Here is a 22,982-nt window from a genome sequence, read left to right on the forward strand (position 1 = left end):
CGTCATAGTTTTGACCATATATGGTTGGATTTGGGCGTGGAGAGGGCGGAACACGGGGCGCGTGCGCGTACGCTCTCTTCCCCGCCCGTCTCGGATTTCTCGTGCAGAAAAGGGCATACGACTTTTTTGATAGATCCGAAAAGCGTGTAAATATTCTCGTCGTACGCTACATTGTGCATTTTCCGCGTTTTCGTCGTACGCCCTCTTTTACACCTGAATTTACACGCTCTTTGATAAATGAGGCCCCAGGGGCCTCATTTATCATTGAGGTACGCCTTCTTTTACACGGTCTTTTTCGCGATTTCAGGCGTACGCCATTTGCCCCCCCCACATTGCGATTTATCAAGCCGAAAGGGCGGAAATTTAGTCGCCTTTCTCCGCGCTTTTGTACGACACCTCTCAACTTGTCCTACCGATTTACACGGTGTTCTACGCCCTCTTTGAACACAGGGGGAACTGGCGACGCAGGTGGTGCGTCGGTGAATTACTATGTTTGACGGAGAGAATAAGAGCGACAGTTCATGAACGCACAAACATGTAGGCTAATAGCCCAATTCAGCACAAACATATATCGCAATGCAAGATTAGACGTGTCCTCTAACCGGCTCATTCATGCTCCGATATGGATTTGTTCCCCAAACGGAACCTATGCGCTGTCCCAAACCTTTCCGCGCTATATGTCACACACCTAATGCAGGCACTCCATCAAACGGCAATAATTGACCAATTAGATTGTCATTAATATGTGATCATGTGGACCTGTTTGCTCTTTGGTAAGCATATAAATGACAGTCCTCCTGTGCGTAATGCGAGTCTAAATGAATCCGGCGCTACTCGGCCTACTGGCCGAGATAGAACTCCAAAGAGGTGACGGCGATGGCGACTGCACCCACATAAGGGCACCATCAGTGAATGAATACGTCTATGTGAATCGCTAAAATGTGCACACTAGAAATACCCAAATCATATGTGACGCCGACATGCTCATCACAAGTGTAGTGGCACGGTGGCCTGGCTCCACACACGACTCATTCATCCTGGCGCACAGCAGGGTAGGGCTAGACTGGAGGCAGGCGCTGCGCGTGACGGCTGGCTTGTTGGTGTGTCCATAGCCAAGATACATATTCTTTGTCTTATTTACTTTAATCTTTATTAGCATTTTCCATCCATACAACGACAATACAATAAAACATAAAAACTTACAATAACAGCTTATGGGTACTTCCATCCATGCAGCTTTTTTTTCTTACTCAAATATGACAATTATAATATTAGTGGTATCATCACACTTCCTTCTATAATCCATCCATTTTTCCCATCTCCCTTCAAACTTTCCTTCCTGCATCCTCAATGCATAAATAAATCTCATAAACGTAATTGTCTTGCCTTTGCTCCACGCTATATTATGTCGGTTCCTTCCGGGGTATCCCCGTTGTGAGCTGTCATAGTTTTGACCATATATGGTTGGATTTGGGCGTGGAGAGGGCGGAACACGGGGCGCGTGCGCGTACGCTCTCTTCTCCGCCCGTCTCGGATTTCAGAGCGTACAACCTTTTTGATAGATCCGAAAAGCGTGTATATATTCTCGTCGTACGCTCGATTTCGCATTTTCCGCGTTTTCGTCGTACGCCCTCTTTTACACCGGAATTTACACGCTCTTTGATAAATGAGGCCCCAGGGGTCCATGGAACCCCTGTGGTCCCTGGCATAATTACAGGGGTCCATGGGAAAATTGTTTACTTTTTATTTTTATTTCTAAATAATTCATTTTTGTTAAATGTATCCAAAATATGTTAAAATAATATTGTATGACAAAAATGTTACAACAAATGTAGACTTACTGTTTTAAAATGAATCAATGAACCTTATTTGCATGCATTCAGAACTCTCCCATTAACTGAGCTAACTCACTCATTCTTGAAATGCTATAAACAAATAATCATTTAAACAGATAGGCAAACTAAGTGTCATGGATACCATAACATGTGTAAAAGTTGTACTTTTAGTGATGTAAAAAAAAAAGTGTGGGGATAAAAGCTTGAAACTGTTAAGATAATTAAAGTTAAATACGAATACAATAGAAATGACTGTCATGGCTTTAGAAATAATATATATTGTTGTCGGGAGGCGATGTGGGGTAGCCTGATATCAGACAGAATGTCACCTCGCTACACTCCTTTGAGATCTTCAAGAACCAGTTAACTTTGGTGGAGTGGGCACATTCAAATGTCTGGACCCAGGCTAGGGGTGGGGGGGGGGGTCAGGATTCAGGATTTTTCGAAATATGCTAGGGGTCCAGAGCTCCAAAAAGGTTGAGAACCAATGCAGGAGTTTGGCCAGGCGAGACAGGTAGTTGTTGTGGCTGTGCAGGATTCTTACAGCGATGTCACTCATGGCCAGCTGCTTGGGCAGCTCCAAGCCCAGGCCCACCTCCTCGAACTGGAACTCATTAAACCTGGAGGACATGCAGGGAGAGAGAAGGAGAGAGAGAGAGAGAGAGAGAGAGAGAGATAGAGAGAGAGAGAGAGAGAGAGAGAGAGAGTCAGAGAGAGAGAGAGACTGTCACAGCTCTAGCTGTTGCTCAGTAATCTTCAGTAGTTTCAAAAAGGAGAGGTGAGTTGAAACAGGTAGGAGGTGAAGGAGAAAAGCGACAGACATGCCTTGGGTTCTTGTTGATGTCTGCCCACAGACACAGAGTGATGTTGTCATCCTGGACCACTGTCTGCATGTTCCCCGTCTCCGATGTCTGAGCGAGCGTTGGCCCACTGTGCCCAGGGGGGAACAGACGACAATAAAAGACTCTTTTCACCTGCAGCATTGGTCTTACATATTACCCTGATTGCAGATGTAACGTCACTGGATCAAACATTTCCAGTTATCAAACGCCTTTCCTCATGCATCTGTTTCAAAGCGCAAAACTGAAATGTCAAATGACCTCTGTGCCTCTTAGCAGTGTTTTAGGTTTTAGGTCTTCTGCTGGATGTGTTCCCTACAGAGTATCTCCTTGGTGGTGAGGTGGTGTTTGGCGTGGGCCAGGTTCTGGACAGTGAGCAGGGTTGAGGGGGTGCGGGAGTGCGAGACAGAGTAACGGGGAGATGGAGGGAGAGATTAGTGGGGAGAGAGAAGATGGGAGAGCAAGAGAGAGAGAGAGAAGAACAAAGTTTGATTCAAATGCAATTTTGTGATGTTGAATAAATGTAGGCCTACTAATTCTGCTGTAAGTCCATCCGTGTTATGATGAATCATGTGGTAAGACTAGGCTGCTGCAGCTGTTGGCTGCCATGACTAAACAATGAATTCAGACATTTTAACGATGATCACGTGAATGAGAAATGGCCAGTTTTCATTAGTATACAGTAGGGTGCTCCTACATCCATAGCCCTGGTCTGTAAACGGTCTTAATCAAATGTTGTAGCTAAATTAGGTTGGGCTAATGTTAAGATGGGTTGGGTTCAATTCATGGGCGATTTTATAGGGGGGGCAGGGGGGGCAAGTGCCCTCCCTGATTGGACAGCCCAACTCTGCTCAGATTCTTAAAAATAAAAAAAATAAAAAAATAAAAACTTCTTTTTTTTTTTTTTTTTTTACTAATTAACACAATTATTAAATACATAATTGTGGTTTGTACCAGTTTGTGTTAGATCAGCATTCATTTTAAAAGTGTATTTATTACTTAAACTAGGCTACCTTTAAAAATATATATATATTCATAATCCACTAATGGCACAACTCGTCCGTCGAAAAAAATGAGATCTGACTGTACTGCTCAGTGCTCAACAAGCTACAACTAGCCAACCTGCTCATAATGGCAAAAAGAGCTATAAAACAATATACCACTTCTTCATAAAATAAAATCTGGCAATGCTAATGAAGAAGCTACCACTCGAAATGACAGCGCAGCAGGTGCAATCGAATGCAGAAGTGCTCCAGAGGTTATCGAAGCTAGCACTAGCACTAGCAACATCACCATCGGCGAGGAAGCTAGCACCAGCAGGCAGTTGCAGTTTGATGTTGTGATGTTGGGTATGGCCTAGTGCTCGGTCATAAAGTCATATTGACATGCTCGTGGTGTCTAGATGAAGTTTGATGCGTTGTACATATTGAATTGTCATACAGATTTCTTATTAGCATACTGTTCACAACTGGTATTCTTCGTAAATAGATGGGACGAGACGGCAGAACTGTTTGTTTTTTTTTCCTCACGTCAAAATGTTGCCCCCCCTACTCTCAGAGGGTAAAATCGCCTATGCATTAAAGTATCTATCTATCTCTATCTTGTTTGATCCTGTTCCTCTGATACCAAACGTGTGTTTCATGTCAGTAATAATTCCTGTGTCCTGTGTGTATCACTTACACCTGATTCAATGCTTTCTCAGGTATTTCTTACCTCTTGGGACCAGTCATACGTGTGTCATGCTGTATGTTATATTTCACAATATTCTATTCTTGTTCTATGACGGTCTCCCACAACAATGTTATTTGAGTGCAGCTTAATAGTGAGTTAGATGAATACAGCCTGTGTTTTAGAGCCAAAGACGCAGGGAGGTTCCATCATTTGAGCGCAGCAGGCTCTTAAGTAGCCTGAGCTGACCTTGGGGCCACAGCCAGAGGCCCGGTGTGGGATACAGCAGGCTGTGGACTCACAGTACCATAGAAGTGGTAACAACGTAACTACAGATAATACATTGTTTCATAAGCAACACAATGAAAGAAAGGTACTGCTATAAACCTTGTATTCTCTTGAATGATGGTAAATGGACTGCACTTGTATAGCGCTTTTAAGATTCAAGATTCCTTTTATTCGTCACATGTAATGTACGGTGTACAGTCAAAGTGAAATGTTGCTGCCGGCTCCAGGATTATGCCACAGATAAACTCTAATACTAAATTCCAAATTATAGATTTGCAAGTTACAAATTTACAATTTACAAAAATTACACTTTTACAAATTAACACAAATTAAACAATATGTACCCTTTCTATAAGTATACAATTGAGCTGGGATGGGACAGATAAACGTCTGGATGGATTATGTACTGTACTGCACATGCTATGTATAGATATGAATGAATGAATGAATGAATGAATGAATGAATGAATGAATGAATGAATGAATAACCTGGGGGGGGGGGGGGGGGGTCATGGGTGAGTTGTGTACCTGCTATAGCTGTAATAAATAAATAAACCTGGGGGGGGTCATGGGTGAGTTGTGTACCTGCTATAGCTGTAATAAATAAATAAACCTGGGGGGTCATGGGTGAGTTGTGTACCTGCTATAGCTGTAATAAATAAATAAACCTGGGGGGGTTCATGGGTGAGTTGTGTACCTGCTATAGCTGTAATAAATAAATCCTGGGGGGGGTCATGGTTGAGTTGTGTACCTGCTATAGCTGTAATAAATAAATCCTGGGGGCGGGGCTGTTAGATGAGTCATTCAGGAGCAGGATGGCCTGTGGGAAGAAGCTCTTACTGAGCTCTCCATGTGAGTGCTGTATCTCTTCCCTGACCATAGCAGAGAGAACCGTCCATTTCCTGGGTGGCTGGGGTCTTTCAAAATCCTGTTGGCCTTGGTCTTGAATCTTCTAGTGTACATATCCTCGAGGTGGGGGAGGGTGGGGGGCCCAAGCTATGTTCAGGTCAGGTCAGGTACAGACAGTACATTTTATCCAAATCGCTTTGCATTGGCCTCTCATTCACCCATACATTCACACGCCAATGGCGGCAGCGCTCATGCAAGGTGCCAGCCTCCTCATTTGAATTCAGGGTTCAGTGTCTTTGCCCAAGGACACTTCGACATGTGGACAGGAGGAGCCGGGATTTGAACCGCCAACCGACCCTACAATCATTGGACGACCTGCTCTACTTCCTGAGCCACAGCCACCCTACATGTACACATTGATGACTGCAGTGTATTTCAAACTTCCAAGACAACCATCTGCTATCTTTATTGACTCAGGGACAAAGGAATGTTGACTTTAGGACATCTGCTTTGCTTACATGTTAAACTACTTAAGTTAACACAGTTTCTAGTTGAGTTTATTCCTTATTCTTAATAAAATGACTACTACATGAGAGTAATACATATGTATTGATGTAATACAGTATGGTACAGTATAAAAATATACTACATGACATTAAACACTTTTGAAGCTTACTATCAACTGTTCTGAATCACCCAGTAATAAAACCTTGCCAGGCAGTGTGTTCAGACACCTCTACCATCCTCCAGACCCTTTGCAGTAATGCATGTACTGGGCTCCCACACATTTCACATTGTAGATAGGTCTAGTGCATGGGTCCCCAAACTCCATCAATGTGGGCCTCCCCTCTGAAAACAGTGACACACCCCCAACCCCCTAATTTGTCCATTTTGCAAGGCAGCATTAGCTAGCCCATAACGTTACACAGCTAAGTTAGCTCGGTGGCACCTGCTGTTAGTTAACGTTATGACGTTTTCGCACAATACATTCATGCCTGCGGGGGGAGGCTCTCTCTGCACTATCCACAAAATTAGTATACATCTATCCCATTATTTATTTCGATCTTCTGACCTTTAAAATCACGTTTCATTCATAAAAACCATAGACATTTCAAAAACAAAAAGCATGTTTTTCCTTTTTTTTCTTTCTTTTTTTTTCGAACCATCCCTCCGCGCCTCCCCTGAAATTCTTTGGGGCCCCCCAGGGGAGGCCCGCCTCACAGTTTGGGAATGCCTGGTCTAGTGTATTACTACATTATTACTGATTCCATACATGTGTCATAAAGGCCTCCACTGTAAAACAAATCGGTTTTCTCTTGCTGTGTATATTTTGTGTATTTGTATAATTTGATATTAGGCTAATTTGATATTAGGCTACATCATTTACCCATGTTGAGTGTAAAAGTGGGTTGGGGTTCCACTGTAATAGACAGATTAATCTGGTACACAATTCTATAATTTAATAAGGTGAAGAATATAGGTAAAAGTCTACAGAGTCTTAAAGTCAATGTAATGCTTGTTTGTGTGTTTTTGTGCTCATGTAAACAGTCTGGAATGTGCAGTGGAAGGGATAGAAGGAGACAGCTGGGTTGGGGCCGTGGGTCAGGAGGTCACCTCGGGGCGCCACAGCAGGGCCCCTCTCCTCTCCGGGATGTCCGATGCGTCTCCCCAGGAGATGATATATAAGTTATGTGACATGCCAGTTGTGCGTCAACAACATGTAGAATTAAGACTTCAGGTTGTGACTGACAGGCCAGTTGTGAACAAGTAGCGCCCCTTCGGGGAGCCAATCTGGCTTCACTAGGCCTTAAGAGAGGAGGAGGGGTGGAGCGAGGATGCCTATTTAGTGTCTTGAGTTAACCTTGAGACCTCGATTTGTGAACGCGGTAGACTTGCTGTGCCTGTGGCTGCCCAGCCCGATTAGACCAAGTGGGGGAGTAGGGAAGAAGATTGAGGCCTCGATCCTCGGCCCACAGCTCAACCGAGCAGAGACAGGGACTGTTCCATGTGAGTTAAGTTCTGTCCAATAAATCATTGTTTGCCGCTTCCAATCCCGTGTTGGGGTGATTTTATCAATACTATCACAACAAAGAAGGCTATTAACATTGTGGTTCATAATTAGATGGTGCTGCAACTTTTATTAAGGCTTATACTAAATTACACAACACAGAGCAACAGAAGAAGAAGAACGCCAAAAGCCAACAAAGGTACTGCAAAAGCAGTTATACCACACTTTGATTTAGTCAACATTATACACATTTTACATTAATTCAGTCATTTTATTTATATAACAGAGAAATTAAACCACAGACAAAAAACAGGACATACAATAATCAACAAGACAAAGGACCAAGAAAAAAAGGAAAAATATAATATTTTAAATGAAAACGAATGCAAAACAAAAGGTCATACAATCAAACAAGACAACAACCTCACAAACATAAATCACAATACAAATATGGCTCATCATCTTCCAAACCACAACGATGCAACGCCAGTGAACATTTTATATTATATTATATTATAAACTCCGTTCCTTGAGGGTCACCTGGGACCCCTCAGTATGATCCTACAATAATCCTCTCCTATAAAGTGTATTATAGGGCTCCAGACAGAAAAAAACATCCATGTCTCCTTGGAGAGCGAGTGTGAGCCATTCCAGTGGGAGGAGTTGTAGCACATTATTGAACCAGTTTGCCACAGATGGTTTGACGTTGTCCAGCCAAGGCTGCAGGATTGTAACATTACCACAGAATACTAAGACTTCTCTCGTGTCTGTTTAATTCAGTTGTGGCTGCATATGGCCCTAGGATACAGTGTAGAGGTTTGAGCTCAATAGGACAGTTTATTATGGACGATACTTGATTGCCAATCTCAAAATGAATGAATTTCAGGACAAAGCCACATTAAGTGCACATACTGTAGGTACCAATGTGCTGCTCACGCCTTACACAAAGCCTACACCAGAACAGTCATGGTCATATTTGCTCCTACGGTATGGGGTACTTTGTAATTTATGTATAATCTTAAACTGAGTTTCCTGTGACTTGTTATTGTTGCATATTATTTTACTATTTAACAAGATTGTTTTCCTTTGGTGATCAGTGATTGCAGTTTTAAGGTCCCATCCTAGGCCTGCTGCAGCATTATTAAAATAAAAGTTTATCATAAATATAGCTGTTTGTTTGTTTTTTCTTCAGCATGCAGACCTGGTGTCTCAATCTGCTCTGGTCCATGACCTTCTTTATACTGCCCAGAAAGCAAGCGGATCTGGGCCATATACAGGCCAGATCTGGCCCTTGTGGCTTAGTTCCGGCCCATGTATGGCCCAGAATTATTACACATCCGCTTGCTATCTGGGTGGGGAACTGAGTTTAAGAAACTTTGAATTCATAAGAATCGGAAAAGGTCTGTAGCTGGCCGTTGCAGTAGGCTATTTCCCGTGGCGTGTATCTCCATGGTGATAACCCTCTGACCTCTATGCACCTGTGTGAGAGCCTCTCAAGTGTCTCCCTCTGTGCTACCTGACTGCTCCCTACAAAGGCTTACCTCTGCCCACCACCTCCCACACAATGCCCACAGCAATACTGCGCCGTCACAGTCAATTATACATTTACAACTACAATTCATGCTTAGCATTTATAAGGGTCAGGTTTGAATAAAACTCTTAAAACTAAAAACATTTACAGACCAGTCTCTGTTCACACTATGCTCTGTTCAATTGTTCTGCATCACAAAAAATGTAGGCTACCACTTGCACACATACACACATGCACACACTCTCTCTCACAACACACACACACACACACACGCACGCAAAAAAAAAACACACATACACGCACATACACACATTACAAATGCACACACACACACACAATCTAATAGAACACAATGAGATGTCTGTGTGTTTTATTAAAAAGTTTATTCAGAGCAAACATTTGTTATGGATGTATCTCGCCCTGAGTTCCCATTTTTATCACATCGCTTCATTGCTTCTAGAGAAAGAGATCCTGTCCAACAGATGGCAGTGTTCTGAAATACAGGTGACTACGTTAAGGTTGCACTTCCGGCATGGTTGCACTCGACCAGCGGCATGGACACTTATGTGACTTTTTAATATAACCTCCTTGGATATTTACAGTAAAAAGAAAATAAATGTAACTAGCTAGCGCGATATTTAATGCGGCATGGCAGTCTAACGTTATAAGCGAGTTCTTGACATCAAGCGTCATGTCGACGCCATCCATTCGGGTGTTTCATAGATTAGAGGGCTTGTTTTCTGTTTACAAACCACAGGGGGTCCATTGGAAACTTATCCGCGACACAATTGAGACAAATCTCCTCAAAGGTATAGTTGCAGACCGTCTTTGGTAGTGGACTCCACCGAGCTAGCAGTTGCCAACATGATTTGCACGAGTATTTCTCTGCTCTAGCACAGAGCTCACAGCGGGGACACTAAAGAAGATAGCAGCACAATGTTGATTCCACTGTCAGGAGTCTTGGGGTTGTTTTTTTGTTAACTCTGATCGTCTCTCCAGGTATAAATGCGGCCCCTCCTCCAGTTCCTCAGCTCAGAGTCAAGTTTGTGGTTCAGCCCGATAGTACCAAGGGTCCCAGAGATGTCACCCTCTCCGCAACCTCCGTCCCAGCACTAGCTGACCACCCTCTGGGTACGTCCAGGTTCGCTGTAATGACCATCTGCATGAAGCAGTTGTAGATGGGATGACTAAACAAAAAATGTTACTAGGCTACTACATACCACATCTACCACATACACCACATGTAAGACCCATTTATCTATTTGTTTTGGTGTTTATTGTTAGTGTAATACACTTTTGATACAGCAGCTGTCAGTTACCTGTAATGGGATTGCATTAATACAGGAAAGCTAATTCAGCCAGTTGTACTGTGCATGACGGGTGAGGCCTAACAGTTTATGACTGTGGCCATGGCCTCTGCAAATAGCATAGCAGTATCTCAGTTTGGTTAGACTCAGTAATGTTTACCTGGATGCAAGACACAGTACATATTGTGGAGCAATAAATGGACCAGCAAAGGTAAACGTCTGGACAGTTTTAATTGGCTACGCCACGTGTCAGTTAATTTCACCGACATGCAGCAATGTAGAATAGAATGTTTATTTTCACCATATATAACCAGTGACTTATTGGAAAGCCCCTATACCACATTTACCACACACCATAACGTACCACATCCAGGAAGAGCTGTGATAATGTTGCCGTCTGTTTCTTCCATTCTAGTGACAGGACCAGAGTTCCAGCAGATTCAAGTCGGAGTGGGACATCGCCTGGATGCCTTCTCATCTGGTGTTCTAGGTAGGATATTCAGCATAATTACATCTGGTGTTCTAGTGTTCTAGGTAGGATATTCAGTATAATTACATCTGGTGTGCTAGTGTTCTAGGTGGGATATTCAGTATAATTACATCTGGTGTTCTAGTGTTCTAGGTGGGATATTCAGTATAATTACATCTGGTGTTCTAGTGTTCTAGATAGGATATTCAGTATAATTACATCTGGTGTTCTAGTGTTCTAGGTGGGATATTCAGTATAATTACATCTGGTGTTCTAGTGTTCTAGGTGGGATATTCAGTATAATTACATCTGGTGTTCTAGGTGGGATATTCAGTATAGTTACATCTGGTGTTCTAGGTGGGGTATTCAGTATAGTTACATCTGGTGTTCTTGTGTTCTAGGTGGGGTATTCAGTATAGTTACATCTGGTGTTCTAGGTGGGGTATTCAGTATAGTTACATCTAGTGTTCTAGGTGGGGTATTCAGTATAGTTACATCTGGTTTTCTAGTGTTCTAGGTGGGATATTCAGTATAATTACATCTGGTGTTCTAGTGTTCTAGGTGGGATATTCAGTATAATTACATCTGGTGTTCTAGTGTTCTAGGTGGGTTAGTCAGTATAGTTACATCTGGTGTTCTAGGTGGGATATTCAGTATAATTACATCTGGTGTGCTAGTGTCCTAGGTGGGATATTCAGTATAATTACATCTGGTGTTCTAGTGTTCTAGGTAGGTTACATGGACTTTCTGTAGAAACAGTCGGCAGATGCAGCATCTGGATGACTTTGGTCTGGCTCTTACTTAGCTCTCACTTCTCTGTGCCCAAGTCCTAGGAGTTGGGCATGGCAACAAGGCTCTGAACGACCTCTACCGCTCACAGGTCACCAGGGTAAGACAGTTCTCTTTTAAGTCTGTAAGCTGCCAAACGTATATTACTTCATACTAAGGCCACTGTATTAGTGTGGTGCTGAGGTTTGTAACCAAGCTTTAAGACGCCTTTGTGTTTCAGGATTACATCCTAGAGGGTGAATTTGGGACGGCAACAGACAGTTTTACTCACACAGGCCGCCTCATAGAGAGAACTACATATGGTAATACAACAGGGTCTTTTCACTGCTTCTGAAAATGAATTCAACTGTAGGCTCAACACTGACATCACACCTAATCTCAAACGTGTCATTCCTCTAACAGATCACATCACACGGGACACGCTGGAGAGGGTTCTGGCCATGATGCAGGGAGCCAATCAGAAAGCCCTCCTTGCGTATGTCTAAAATGTTCCACTATATCCAGCCCACTGATATCAACATAGCGTAAAGGTTTTCAGAGTGTGAGGCGGGCCTCCACACGGGGGCGCCAGCGAGCTTCAGGGGAGCTCCGAAATGAAAGCAGTCCAATTATTATGTTTTCATTAATGTTTTAGTTAAAGACAGAAGCCAAAAAACTAAGATGGACATTATGTCATGCCACTGTTTAAAGAAACAGATTCTTCCAGCTTTTGCAGTCGTGGAAGGTTGAATTGGCTACTATTACGTCATTATATAATATATAATAATATCAGATGTTGACTGCCTGATATTAGTTAGCTAGGCAAGCTTGCTTTAATGTGGCTATTAGCAATATCAAAAGGAAAAGTCGTTTACACTGGCCAGTAGCCACATCTTACTGGACACTTTGGAACATGTAGTTAAATCCACATAATTGAATGTAAGCTTACGTGCAAGTAGCACAGTTCCTGGGACTATGTTTACATGCAGCTCTGTGTTCAGAGATAAGATAGCCCGTGATTGCCAGCTAGTTGGCCAATAACAGGGCTATTATCAGTTTTAGCATAGAAAAACCCCTGGCATAGGGTAAATGTGTCAATTCAGCAACCTGATGCTGTACTTCACACACGTTCTGTTGCCGTCGTCGGTGCCTGGTTGAGGTTATGCCGCCTGTTGTTGCAGGTACTCCAAGGTGGACATGCGCTCCCAGGAAGCGTACGACCTGGCTGTGAAGGGCGCCCTCCACCCCGACGGGAAGACGCCCCCGATATTGTTGGGACTGCGCTGCAAACACTTCCAGCCTCCTCACTTCACCCTGGGTGAGCAGTTACCAACAGTCCCACAATACACACTCAGTAGACGGACAGACCGACAGATTCTTTATTGATCCCTAGGGGGAAATTTGGTGTTTCAGCAATGGAGATTGCAGCAAGGTTGGAAAAAGAGAAGAAAAACAGTACTATATACAGCCATATGTACAGCATGTTTACAGTATAGAATAAAGAATATATGTACATGCATACATCCAGTCTGTATAAATGTATATGTCTAGGAGTGCACATATATACATGCACACATATCTATCATGTATCCATTTCTGATTCTACACATGGATCACACTCCCATACACATACAGACAACTCATTGTGTTCTCTTAGATTGTGTGTGTGTGTGTGTGTGTGTGTGTGTGTGTGTGTGTGTGTGTGTGTGTGTGTGTATGAGTGAGTGCGTGCGTGTGAGTGAGTAAGAGAGAGAGAGTTTGTGTGTGTGGTAATCCAGATGGTTGTGTTGTTGTCCCGCTGTCCCAGAGGTGCAGTGCATAAACGAGACGCAGCGCTACCTCCGCAAGGTCCTGCACGAGGTGGGCCTGGAGCTGCGCAGTGCCGCCGTGTGTACAGGAGTGCGCCGCACGCGCGATGGGCCGTTTGACGTGCATGCCGCTTTGGCGCGCCACCGCTGGACCGCTCCCGACGTCATGCGGGCTATCCGGCAGTACCGCTCCAGAGGGAAGGCCGACAAACGTGCCTCCCATGCGCGCGCCGAGAGCAGCGATGGCGGCGCTCAGGACGACGCGGCCACGCGCAGGCAGGAGGGCGGAGAGCAAGGAGCAACAGTCGCTGCTCTTCACTGACTTTTGTATCTGACACTCGATGATGTGCCATCATCCTGACCTGATCCACTGCAAAATCCATAAATTAACTGTTTTGAGTGAATGATGTTTGATCTAAATGTTTGGCGGAAATGGTTTGTATTTATTCTGTTGTTGAACATTTTGTTTTATTACACTTCTGTTTAGGTCATATCGTCCGATTAGGAATCATTATTAAAGTATATTAATGAAAATGGTTAATTCTAGTGTTGAGGGGAAAGAGGACAATGTAAAGACTGAACGTTTCATAATTTCTTTACCTCTATTAAGAAATGTACCTAGCCACACGCTGGCACCGGCGGGCAAAAGACTAGAGGCAAGCAATGCTTTATAATAAGCTTTCTACTTGCTGTTGCATACTAGTCTCGCTGCTGTCCGGTAGGCTACATTAGGCTACATAGCCGTACAGGGATAATTGCCCGGTACAATGGTAACTTGGAACCTTTCCTCTAAAGAAGAGATGCCGTCGGAGTATTTATCTTCGCTGCACTTCAGCGGATGCTAGCCGAAACTATAGCCACCATAAACATAACACCGGCCGAAGTCCGCCGAAGCGTTCTCTTCGGTAACCTGTGCCTATGGCATGTTCTCGTGACAGTTGACAGGGTCGTGACCAAGTACAGGTGGTCGCTTTCAATGACAGCCAGATTGAAATGTAACATTTAACCCATCCAACGATGGTTTGCGCATACAAGCCCTGATTATAAGCGTAGGGCTACAGCAGGGTTGCAACAGTATAGGCTACCACTGCGCGACTAGTCTCCAAACTGACGGCCCCGTGAATATTTTTACGATTTAGCCATGAATACCTTATATTTGTGTTATGGTTAGGGGTAGAGTTGGTTAGGTTTTGGAGGCAGAATTCCCCTAAACAAGATTTAACGCCGTAAGAATAGCGGGCAAGTCTATTCTTACGGCCGCCGTAAAGAAAGACTGCCTTTGAGAAATTCTGTTCGGCTTAAAGTTTATTTTACTTTTGATGTAGACCTTGTTATGTTTACACTAGGCTAACGTGAAGTATTCGGGTGTACTTGGCAGTCATGCGTGGACCGTGTCGCTGGGTGTTGTGGGACGTGAAAGACACGTTGCTGAAGGTGCGCCTTTCCGTGGGGGAGCAGTACTGCCGGGAGGCGAGGAGAGCAGGTTTGAGCCTTGATGCCGTGGAGGTGGAGGCGGCCTTCCGTCGAGCCTACCGCCAGTACTCCAGCCGCTACCCCAACTACGGCACCGCTCAGGGCCTGTGTGGACAGACCTGGTGGTTGGGGGTGGTGCGGGACACCTTCTCCCACTGCAGGGTGCAGGACCCAGCCCTGCTGGACAGATTGGCACACAACCTGTACCATAACTTCTGCAACGCAGACAACTGGGAGGTGAGGGCGAATATTAAATACAGGGGGGGCACCAACACAGTTTCCAGAGAGCTCAGATAGTCCAACCTCCCTATAGTACGGGGTGGGGCACTATAGTGGACAATCTGTAGCTCTCTTTTGTAGCAGGGTTGGTGACCCATGACCTACCTAACCCTTTTTGCAGCAGGCCTGTGTAACTTATGTGATGTGATATAGCCTATACCTATACAGTATAGAAACTGTATAGGTCACTGTTTGTGCAGTTCATGCCTATAACAATGACATTGTCGCCTGTCGTCAGTATTAATAGCAGGGGAGACAATAGACCGTGGAAATGTTTGTCAAAACGCCCCTCTGTGTCTGTTCCTCAGGTGTTCCCAGACGCGGAGAAAGCCCTGGAGAGCTGCTCCTCCCTGGGACTGAAGCTGGGCGTGGTGTCGAACTTCGACAATCGCCTGGAGGGCATTTTACGGAACTGCGGCCTGCTGTCTTACTTCAGCGTCCTGGTGACGTCAGAGGGAGTGGGCGTGGCCAAGCCTGACCCAGCCATCTTCCGCCATGCTCTCCAGAGATGCGACACGCCAGCCGCCCACGTCGCTCACGTGGGAGACCACTACGCGTGTGACTACGTGGCGTCCCGGTCCCTGGGTATCCGGGGGTACCTGCTGGACAGACGCGGCCAGGAACGCCACCCAGACATGCCCCCGCAGCACCGGCTGAGCTCCCTGGACGAGCTGCCGACAAGCCTTCAACAAGACACGGGCTGACGGACTACGTCTGCATTTACAGACACAGAACACATAGTACTGTGAATGGAACAGATTCAATGTGCAATAGTCAAGATTTCAATGTAGATTAATCATTAAAAAACAAACATCCACAGAGCTTTTAGAAGGGTGCGAAATAATAATTTATCATGTCAAAAAAAATGGACGGGTCCAAAATGGAACGGTTTTGTTTACCTCTGAGATGTCTGAGGTTTGGTCCCCACCTCTAACAAGGCTTGTGAGCCAATAGTATTATGACCATGCGTACCACAATGTATGTCGGGAGCCGGGAGCAATCAGGAGTCCTAATACTATTGGCTCACAAGCATTTTTAAATTTTTTATTAAATGATTAGTCTTAGACTTAGGTTAGACATTGAAATGTTGACTATTGCACCATTAAGGGTCCAATGGACCTAATTTGTTTGAACTGTAGTTCACACAGATGTTCAAGGATATGTATGTGTCATATGTACAAGATACAATAAAATGCTCTTTTTGTGGTTCCCTAAATGAGCTTTTATGTAGAAATAAGTGTTCACACATACAGTTGTGTTCAAAATAATAGCAGTGTGTAAAGCTCAAAATCCTTATAATAGCTTTTATCTCCATACACGCAAATGCATTGGGAACACTACATTCTATTCCAAATCAAAACATGAAGAAAAATGTATCAAATTTGTTATTTCTTTACAGAAAGTGAAGAAAAAGGGATATTAGGCTGTTAAAAAAATAGAAGTGTCTGCATTTGTCTTTACAAACTCAAACATTTACTGTATAAACTGAAAAATGCTTCAAGATTTACCTTTCCTGTGAATCACTGTACTAATGTTTAGTTGTATAACCACTGTTTCTGAGAACTGCTTCACATCTGTGCTGCATGGAGTCGACCAACTTCTGGCACCCGTGAACAGATATTCCAGCCCAGGATGATTGGACTACATTCCACAATTCCTCTGCATTTCTTGGTTTTGACTCAGAAACAGCACTTGATGTCATCCCATACGTTTTCTATTGGATTAAGGTCCAGGGATTGGGCTGGCCACTCCATAACGTTAATCTTGTTAGTCTGGAAGCACAGCAGCACAGATGTGAAGCAGTTTTCAGAAACAGTGGTTATACAACTAAATATGAGTTTAATGATTCACAGGAAAGCTAAATCTTGGAAGCATTTTTCAGTTTATACAGTAAATGTTTGAGTTTATAAAGACAAATGCAGACACTGCTATTTTTTTGAACAGCCTAATCATTTTGATTCACTTTCTTGTAAAGATTTCATGTTTTGATTTGGAATAGAATGTGCAGTGTTCCCAATGCATTTGCATGTATGGAAATAAAAGCTATTATATTGATTTTGAGCTTTACTCACTTTTTTAAACACTGCTATTATTTTTAACACAACTGTAAGTGTGTAAACCAACTATGACTTCTTCCAATAAAAAAAGAAAATAAATCTACAACCGTTACATCTATAACCGTTATGTTACCCTCCTTCTTCTTTAGTCACGAACACAGTCTTTGATTTCAGTCCCCTTGAACTAAGACATGACATTGGAAACCCATCAACATGGTTATTATCATCTATGAAAGGATCTGCCTGTGGCAGTACCAGACCGAGGCATGCCAAGTGCTTCAGGCCCCAGGGCGTTAACCAGCGCTGTTTGCATGGATGGCCCTTCATGCCATTCACTGCTAACCAGTGAGCTGTTGTATGCGATGTATTTTTTCTCAAGGCTATTGTCAGTTAGTTAGAGCCTCTTCAAAGGCCCTAACTAATAAATGGGACTGACCTCTTTTGGGGTCACAACTTGAGGCTAGTTTACTACCGGGTCTGCGGTATATGACGCTGCTGCTCGAGTCCTCACTAAGACTAAGAAAGTGGATCACATCACTCCAGTTCTGAGGTCCTTACACTGGCTTTCTGTCTGTCAAAGAATTGACTTAAAAATACTGCTGTTGGTTCATAAAGCACTGAATGGTTTAGGGCCAAAATATATTTCTGATCTGCTGCTACGTTATGAACCATCCAGACCCCTCAGGTCGTCTGGCACAGGCCTGCTTTCTGTCCCCAGAGTTAAAACAAAACATGGAGAAGCAGCGTTCAGTTTTTATGCTCCACATATCTGGAACAAACTTCCAGAAAACTGCAGGTCTGCTGCAAATCTCAGTTCTTTTAAATCAAGACTGGAGACTTCTTTTTGCCGATGCTTTTTATAAAATCAAATAATGATTCATTCATACACTGCACTATAACTTTTATTCCTATATTTTATTTTTTCCTGCATTTTGTTTTAAATGTCCTGTTTTGCATTTTGTTTTATATCACATTCTATGTGTTGCACTTTGTCTTGATGCTTTTAATATCTCATGTAAAGCACTTTGAATTACCTTGTTGCTGAAATGTGCTATACAAATAAACTTGCCTTGCCTTGATGTGCTGTCGTTCCCGCCAGCTCACAATTTCACCCTGCCGCTCATTACTCAGTCCTGATACTTGTTTTATTTTTTATGTTTTATTTAACCTTTATTGAAACAGGCAAAGCCATAACAACACATTCTTATTTACTGTTGTGGCCTGGTAAAAGCTGTATACTGTAGCCTCTTGAGGGAAGGGGGGAGGGGCTTATCAGAGATAATACTAACCATGAGAATCAGTTAGGTTTTATCAGAACTAACTAGGTTACATAAAGAATGAAAATGTAAGTCCTGTTACATGCTTCACTTTGCAGATATCAGAGCAGAGCGATTCAGCTCTACAGACCTACTTTAAGACCTCCGTATTAGAGAGAGGCCCCAGACATGCTAGAAACAGGCCCCAGATGTGCTAGAAACAGGCCCCAGATGTGCTAGAAACAGGCCCCAGATGTGCTAGAAAGGCCCCAGGTGTGCTAGAAACAGGCCCCAGATATGCTGGAAACAGGCCCCAGACATGGTAGAGACAGTCCCCAGATATGCTGGAAACAGGCCCCAGACATGCTGGAAACAGGCCCCAGATGTGCTAGAAACAGGCCCCAGATGTGCTAGAAACAGGCCCCAGATGTGCTAGAAACAGGCCCCAGATGTGCTAGAAACAGGACCCAGATATGCTGGAAACAGGCCCCAAATATGCTAGAAACAGGCCCCAGACATGGTAGAGACAGTCCCCAGACATGCTAAAGACAGGCCCCAGACAGACATGTCTCCAGGAAAGCCACTATGGTCTACCTCCCAATGGTCTGAGGAGAAAATAGTTCTCTTCCTACACTGTCTTCTCTGCCCCATGGTCAGTTACATGGATTTTGATTCTGCTGAGAACTGGGTTAGGGTTATACATCTGTTGTGAGCTGAGTTAGGGTTCTAAATCTGCTGTGAACTGGGTTAGGGTTATAAATCTGCTGTGAGCTGGGTTAGGGTTATACATCTGCTGTGAGCTGAGTTAGGTTTATAAATCTGCTGTGAATTGAGTTAGGGTTATAAATCTGCTGTGAACTGAGTTAAGGCCGTTTCAGACGGGGAGCGATATTCCGCCTGCGTTCTTGCTCGGATCAGCGTCCTGCGCGCAGCGGGGAAAGCTGACTACAATTCAGCTCTTGTCGCAGGCGGGCGTGTGCACGAAACGAGCACGCGCGCGACAATTTCACAGGGTCGGGGTCGCGCCCGCTTGCCGCTCCGCCCCAGATTGTCCGCGGCTCCCAAATTGTCCGCTCGCCTCTCATTGAAAATGAATTACAATGCGCGGATATCGCTCCTCCTCTGAAACGGCCTTTAGGGTTATAAATCTGCTGTGAGCTGAGTTAGAGTTATAAATCTGCTGTGAACTGAGTTAGGGTTATACATCTGCTGTGAACTGAGTTAGGGTTATACATCTGCTGTGAACTGAGTTAGGGTTATAAATCTGCTGTGAGCCGAGTTAGGGTTATAAATCTGCTGTGAACTGAGTTAGGGTTATACATCTGCTGTGAACTGAGTTAGGGTTATACATCTGCTGTGAACTGAGTTAGGGTTATAAATCTGCTGTGAACTGAGTTAGGGTTATACATCTGCTGTGAACTGAGTTAGGGTTATACATCTGCTGTGAACTGAGTTAGGGTTATACATCTGCTGTGAACTGAGTTAGGGTTATAAATCTGCTGTGAACTGAGTTAGGGTTATAAATCTGCTGTGAACTGAGTTAGGGTTATACATCTGCTGTGAACTGAGTTAGGGTTATAAATCTGCTGTGAACTGAGTTAGGGTTATACATCTGCTGTGAACTGAGTTAGGGTTATACATCTGCTGTGAACTGAGTTAGGGTTAAGGTTATGAATTTTATGTTAGCTGGGTTGAGGTAAATGGACTGCACTTACATAGAGCTTTTATCCAAAGCGCTTTACAATGGCTTCTCATTCACCCATTCACACACACATTCACAGACCAATGGCGGTAGCTGCTACGCAAGGCTAGCCTGCTCATTGGGAGCAATTTGGTGTTTAGTGTCTTGCCCAAGGACATTTGGACATGTGGACAGGAGAGCCGGGATCTACCCGGGATCTTTGTCCCCAGACTCAACTGCGGGAGATGATGCTTCCCTACAGCTACACACTCAAACGTGTCTCACTTATAAGCCTGTAGTGCACAACCAATAATTGCTGAAATGATTCAGTCATTTTCATATTGTTGTAAATTGTGGTGTTTCAGTAGTGATGTCAGAGGGAGAGTGGTAACGCAGGAACGGAGGTTGGGGGAGAGGGCCGGATCACTTAACCCTAATACCCTAATACCCTTATTTCAAACCATCTGGTCAGCGGGAGATACTGAGGATCACAGAGAACAGGGGAACAAGCCAAAAACGGTACAAAGCACTGCAAGCCCTTTGTCATTCACTGAAACTGAACGTTGCCAGAAATCCAGAACTGATGTCAAAAGAGACCAAGAGAGAATGTGCAGTATACTTTAGGCTTGGTTACTAAACAGATGTATTCGATTTTTTTATTTTTTCGATGTTTCACCTGTGTATCGATCTCCCACTCTCTTACCTCCCCCAGAGCACGCTAAGCCCACAATGCCTACAGGGACGGCCCCAATAGAGCTCTTTAATTCAAAGCTGGCTTTAGTAGCTCAGCCAGACGGCTCTAAAGGGCTCCACTGAAATCCAATTGCAAACATAATGGGATTGGGAAACAGAAAATAGCTCACGATGGAGGGAATAAAAGGGGAAGAGCCAGCGACAGACAGAGGAGAGGACGTCAAACCAAAGACATCTGCAGTGGTAAAAGAGAAAGAAAACATGGGTCAAGTCGTATCGTGCATCACACAAACATTCTCACAAACACGCAAACACACAAATAAATAAACAGACAAATACAATAGAGACTTTCCCTCAGCCAAAAAAGCACTCAAGAGGTTGTCTCTTTGTTCAGTTGTGCCTGGGGTTTAAAGTTGGGGTTGCCTTCTGCCGCTTGAAGTATTCAGCGAGAGGGAAAAAACAGATAGTTCTAAAGAAAGAGATGAGAAAATAAAGTGCTTTAAAAGTGAAAGGAGGAGGCACACGATGTACAGAATCTGGTGAGATACCGTATAGCTGAGGACCGGCAGTAAGATACTGTATCTCTCTCTACTGTATCTCAGATGATAGAGTGAGGATACATTACAGTTATTTAGCTGACACTTTTATCCAAAGCGACTAACAATAATTGCATTTAACGTAGGAAAAGCCAATGTACTACTACTTGCCAGAACTCACAAGTGCATCTCCTTTCTAAAACAAGTGACTAAGAGCACAATCTAGTGCTTAAAGTCGCACTGAAACAAACATTTGAGATCATCTAACTTCCGTAGTTTGACGTATTTCCGACGCAAACAAGCTATGAGGGCGGGACATATGTTTAGAGGAATTTGATTGGAACATTGACAAGTGGACGAGTTTTAAGAACTTTAGACAGATTCGATAGAAGGATAGTGTTGATTGACGGGTGGATGTCGTGAGATTATTGGCCTAAAATCTAAGGTACCTGTTGTCGTCATTGCACGTGACCTACCGTTTTCCAGGAAATAAGAAATTATATACTTTGGTATAAGATTACAACAAAAGTAGAATTTTGTAATTTTTTGGGCATACATTGTTGAATAGGTGAACACTATGACCAATTATGTGAACCAAAATGGGACAGAATGCTTTTTTCATTTCAGTGCGACTTTAAGGCAAAGTGCAAGAATAACAATTTAAAAAAAGAGGGAGGATCATTGTAGTACTTTTTAAAGAGATGAGTTTTGAGCCTGCGACGAAAGATGGGCAGCGACTCTGCTGTACTGACGTCAGTGGGTACTTCGTTCCACCACTGTGGGGCCAGGACAGAGAGGAGTCGTGACCAAGCGTAGAGATCGGGAGGGGGTATAGGGTTTGACCATGACCTGGAGGTTGGAAGGGGCTGTTCCTTTCATTGCCCTGTAGGCTAGTGCCAGTTGGATGCAAGCCGCTATATATATCTCGGCATTTGCGTGTATGGAAAAAAGCTATAATAAGGATTTTGAGCTTTTCTCACTTTTTTAAACACACTGCTATAATTTTTAACATAAATGTATATATTATCTCTGAGGACAGAGTGGGCTATTATCTCTGAGGACAGAGTGAGATATTATCTCTGAGTACAGAGAATGAGATATCTCCAAGGACAGAGTGAGATATTATCTCCGAGGACAGAATGAGATATTATCTCTGAGGACAGAGTGAGATATTATCTCAGAGATCAGAGAGTGAGATATCTCAGAGGACAGAGAGTGAAATATTATCTTCAAGGATAGAGCGAGATATTATCTCTTAGGACAGAGAGTGAGATATTATCTCTGAGGACAGAGTGAGATATTATCTCTGAGGACAGAGTGAGATATTATCTCTGAGGACAGTGTGAGATATTATCTCAGAGGACAGAGAGTGAGATATTATCTCTGAGGACAGAGACATATCTGCGAGGACAGAGAGTGAAATATTATCTTCAAGGACAGAGCGAGATATTATCTCTGAGGACAGAGTGAGATATTATCTCTGAGGACAGAGAGTGAGATATTATGTCTGAGGACAGAGTGACATATCTCCAAGGAGAGTGAGATATCATCTCTGAGAACAGAGAGTGAGATATTATGTCTGACAGTGAGATATTATCTCTGAGGATAGAGTGAGATATTATCTCTGACGACAGAGC

At 43.6% G+C, this 22,982-nt stretch overlaps 2 protein-coding genes across 2 annotated transcripts; both read left to right on the forward strand.

The window, feature by feature from the left end:
• The first annotated feature begins 9,560 nt into the window (after window positions 1-9,560).
• trub2 (TruB pseudouridine (psi) synthase family member 2) lies at window positions 9,561-13,846 on the forward strand. The gene is made up of 8 exons (XM_084445552.1): window positions 9,561-9,827; window positions 10,018-10,149; window positions 10,741-10,815; window positions 11,622-11,683; window positions 11,804-11,885; window positions 11,986-12,058; window positions 12,744-12,880; window positions 13,370-13,846. The coding sequence occupies exons 1-8, from the start codon at window positions 9,710-9,712 to the stop codon at window positions 13,690-13,692; spliced, it is 1,002 nt and encodes a 333-aa protein (XP_084301678.1). The 5' UTR covers window positions 9,561-9,709; the 3' UTR covers window positions 13,693-13,846.
• Window positions 13,847-14,296: 450 nt separating this feature from the next.
• Window positions 14,297-16,898, forward strand: hdhd3 (haloacid dehalogenase-like hydrolase domain containing 3). Its single transcript, XM_084445554.1, has 2 exons — window positions 14,297-15,080; window positions 15,431-16,898. Exons 1-2 carry the CDS (start codon window positions 14,751-14,753, stop codon window positions 15,824-15,826), a joined length of 726 nt encoding a protein of 241 aa, XP_084301680.1. The 5' UTR covers window positions 14,297-14,750; the 3' UTR covers window positions 15,827-16,898.
• The last annotated feature ends 6,084 nt before the right edge of the window (window positions 16,899-22,982 follow it).

This window comes from Borostomias antarcticus (assembly GCF_949987555.1).
Source record: "Borostomias antarcticus genome assembly, chromosome: 11".
Lineage (NCBI taxonomy): Eukaryota > Metazoa > Chordata > Actinopteri > Stomiiformes > Stomiidae > Borostomias > Borostomias antarcticus.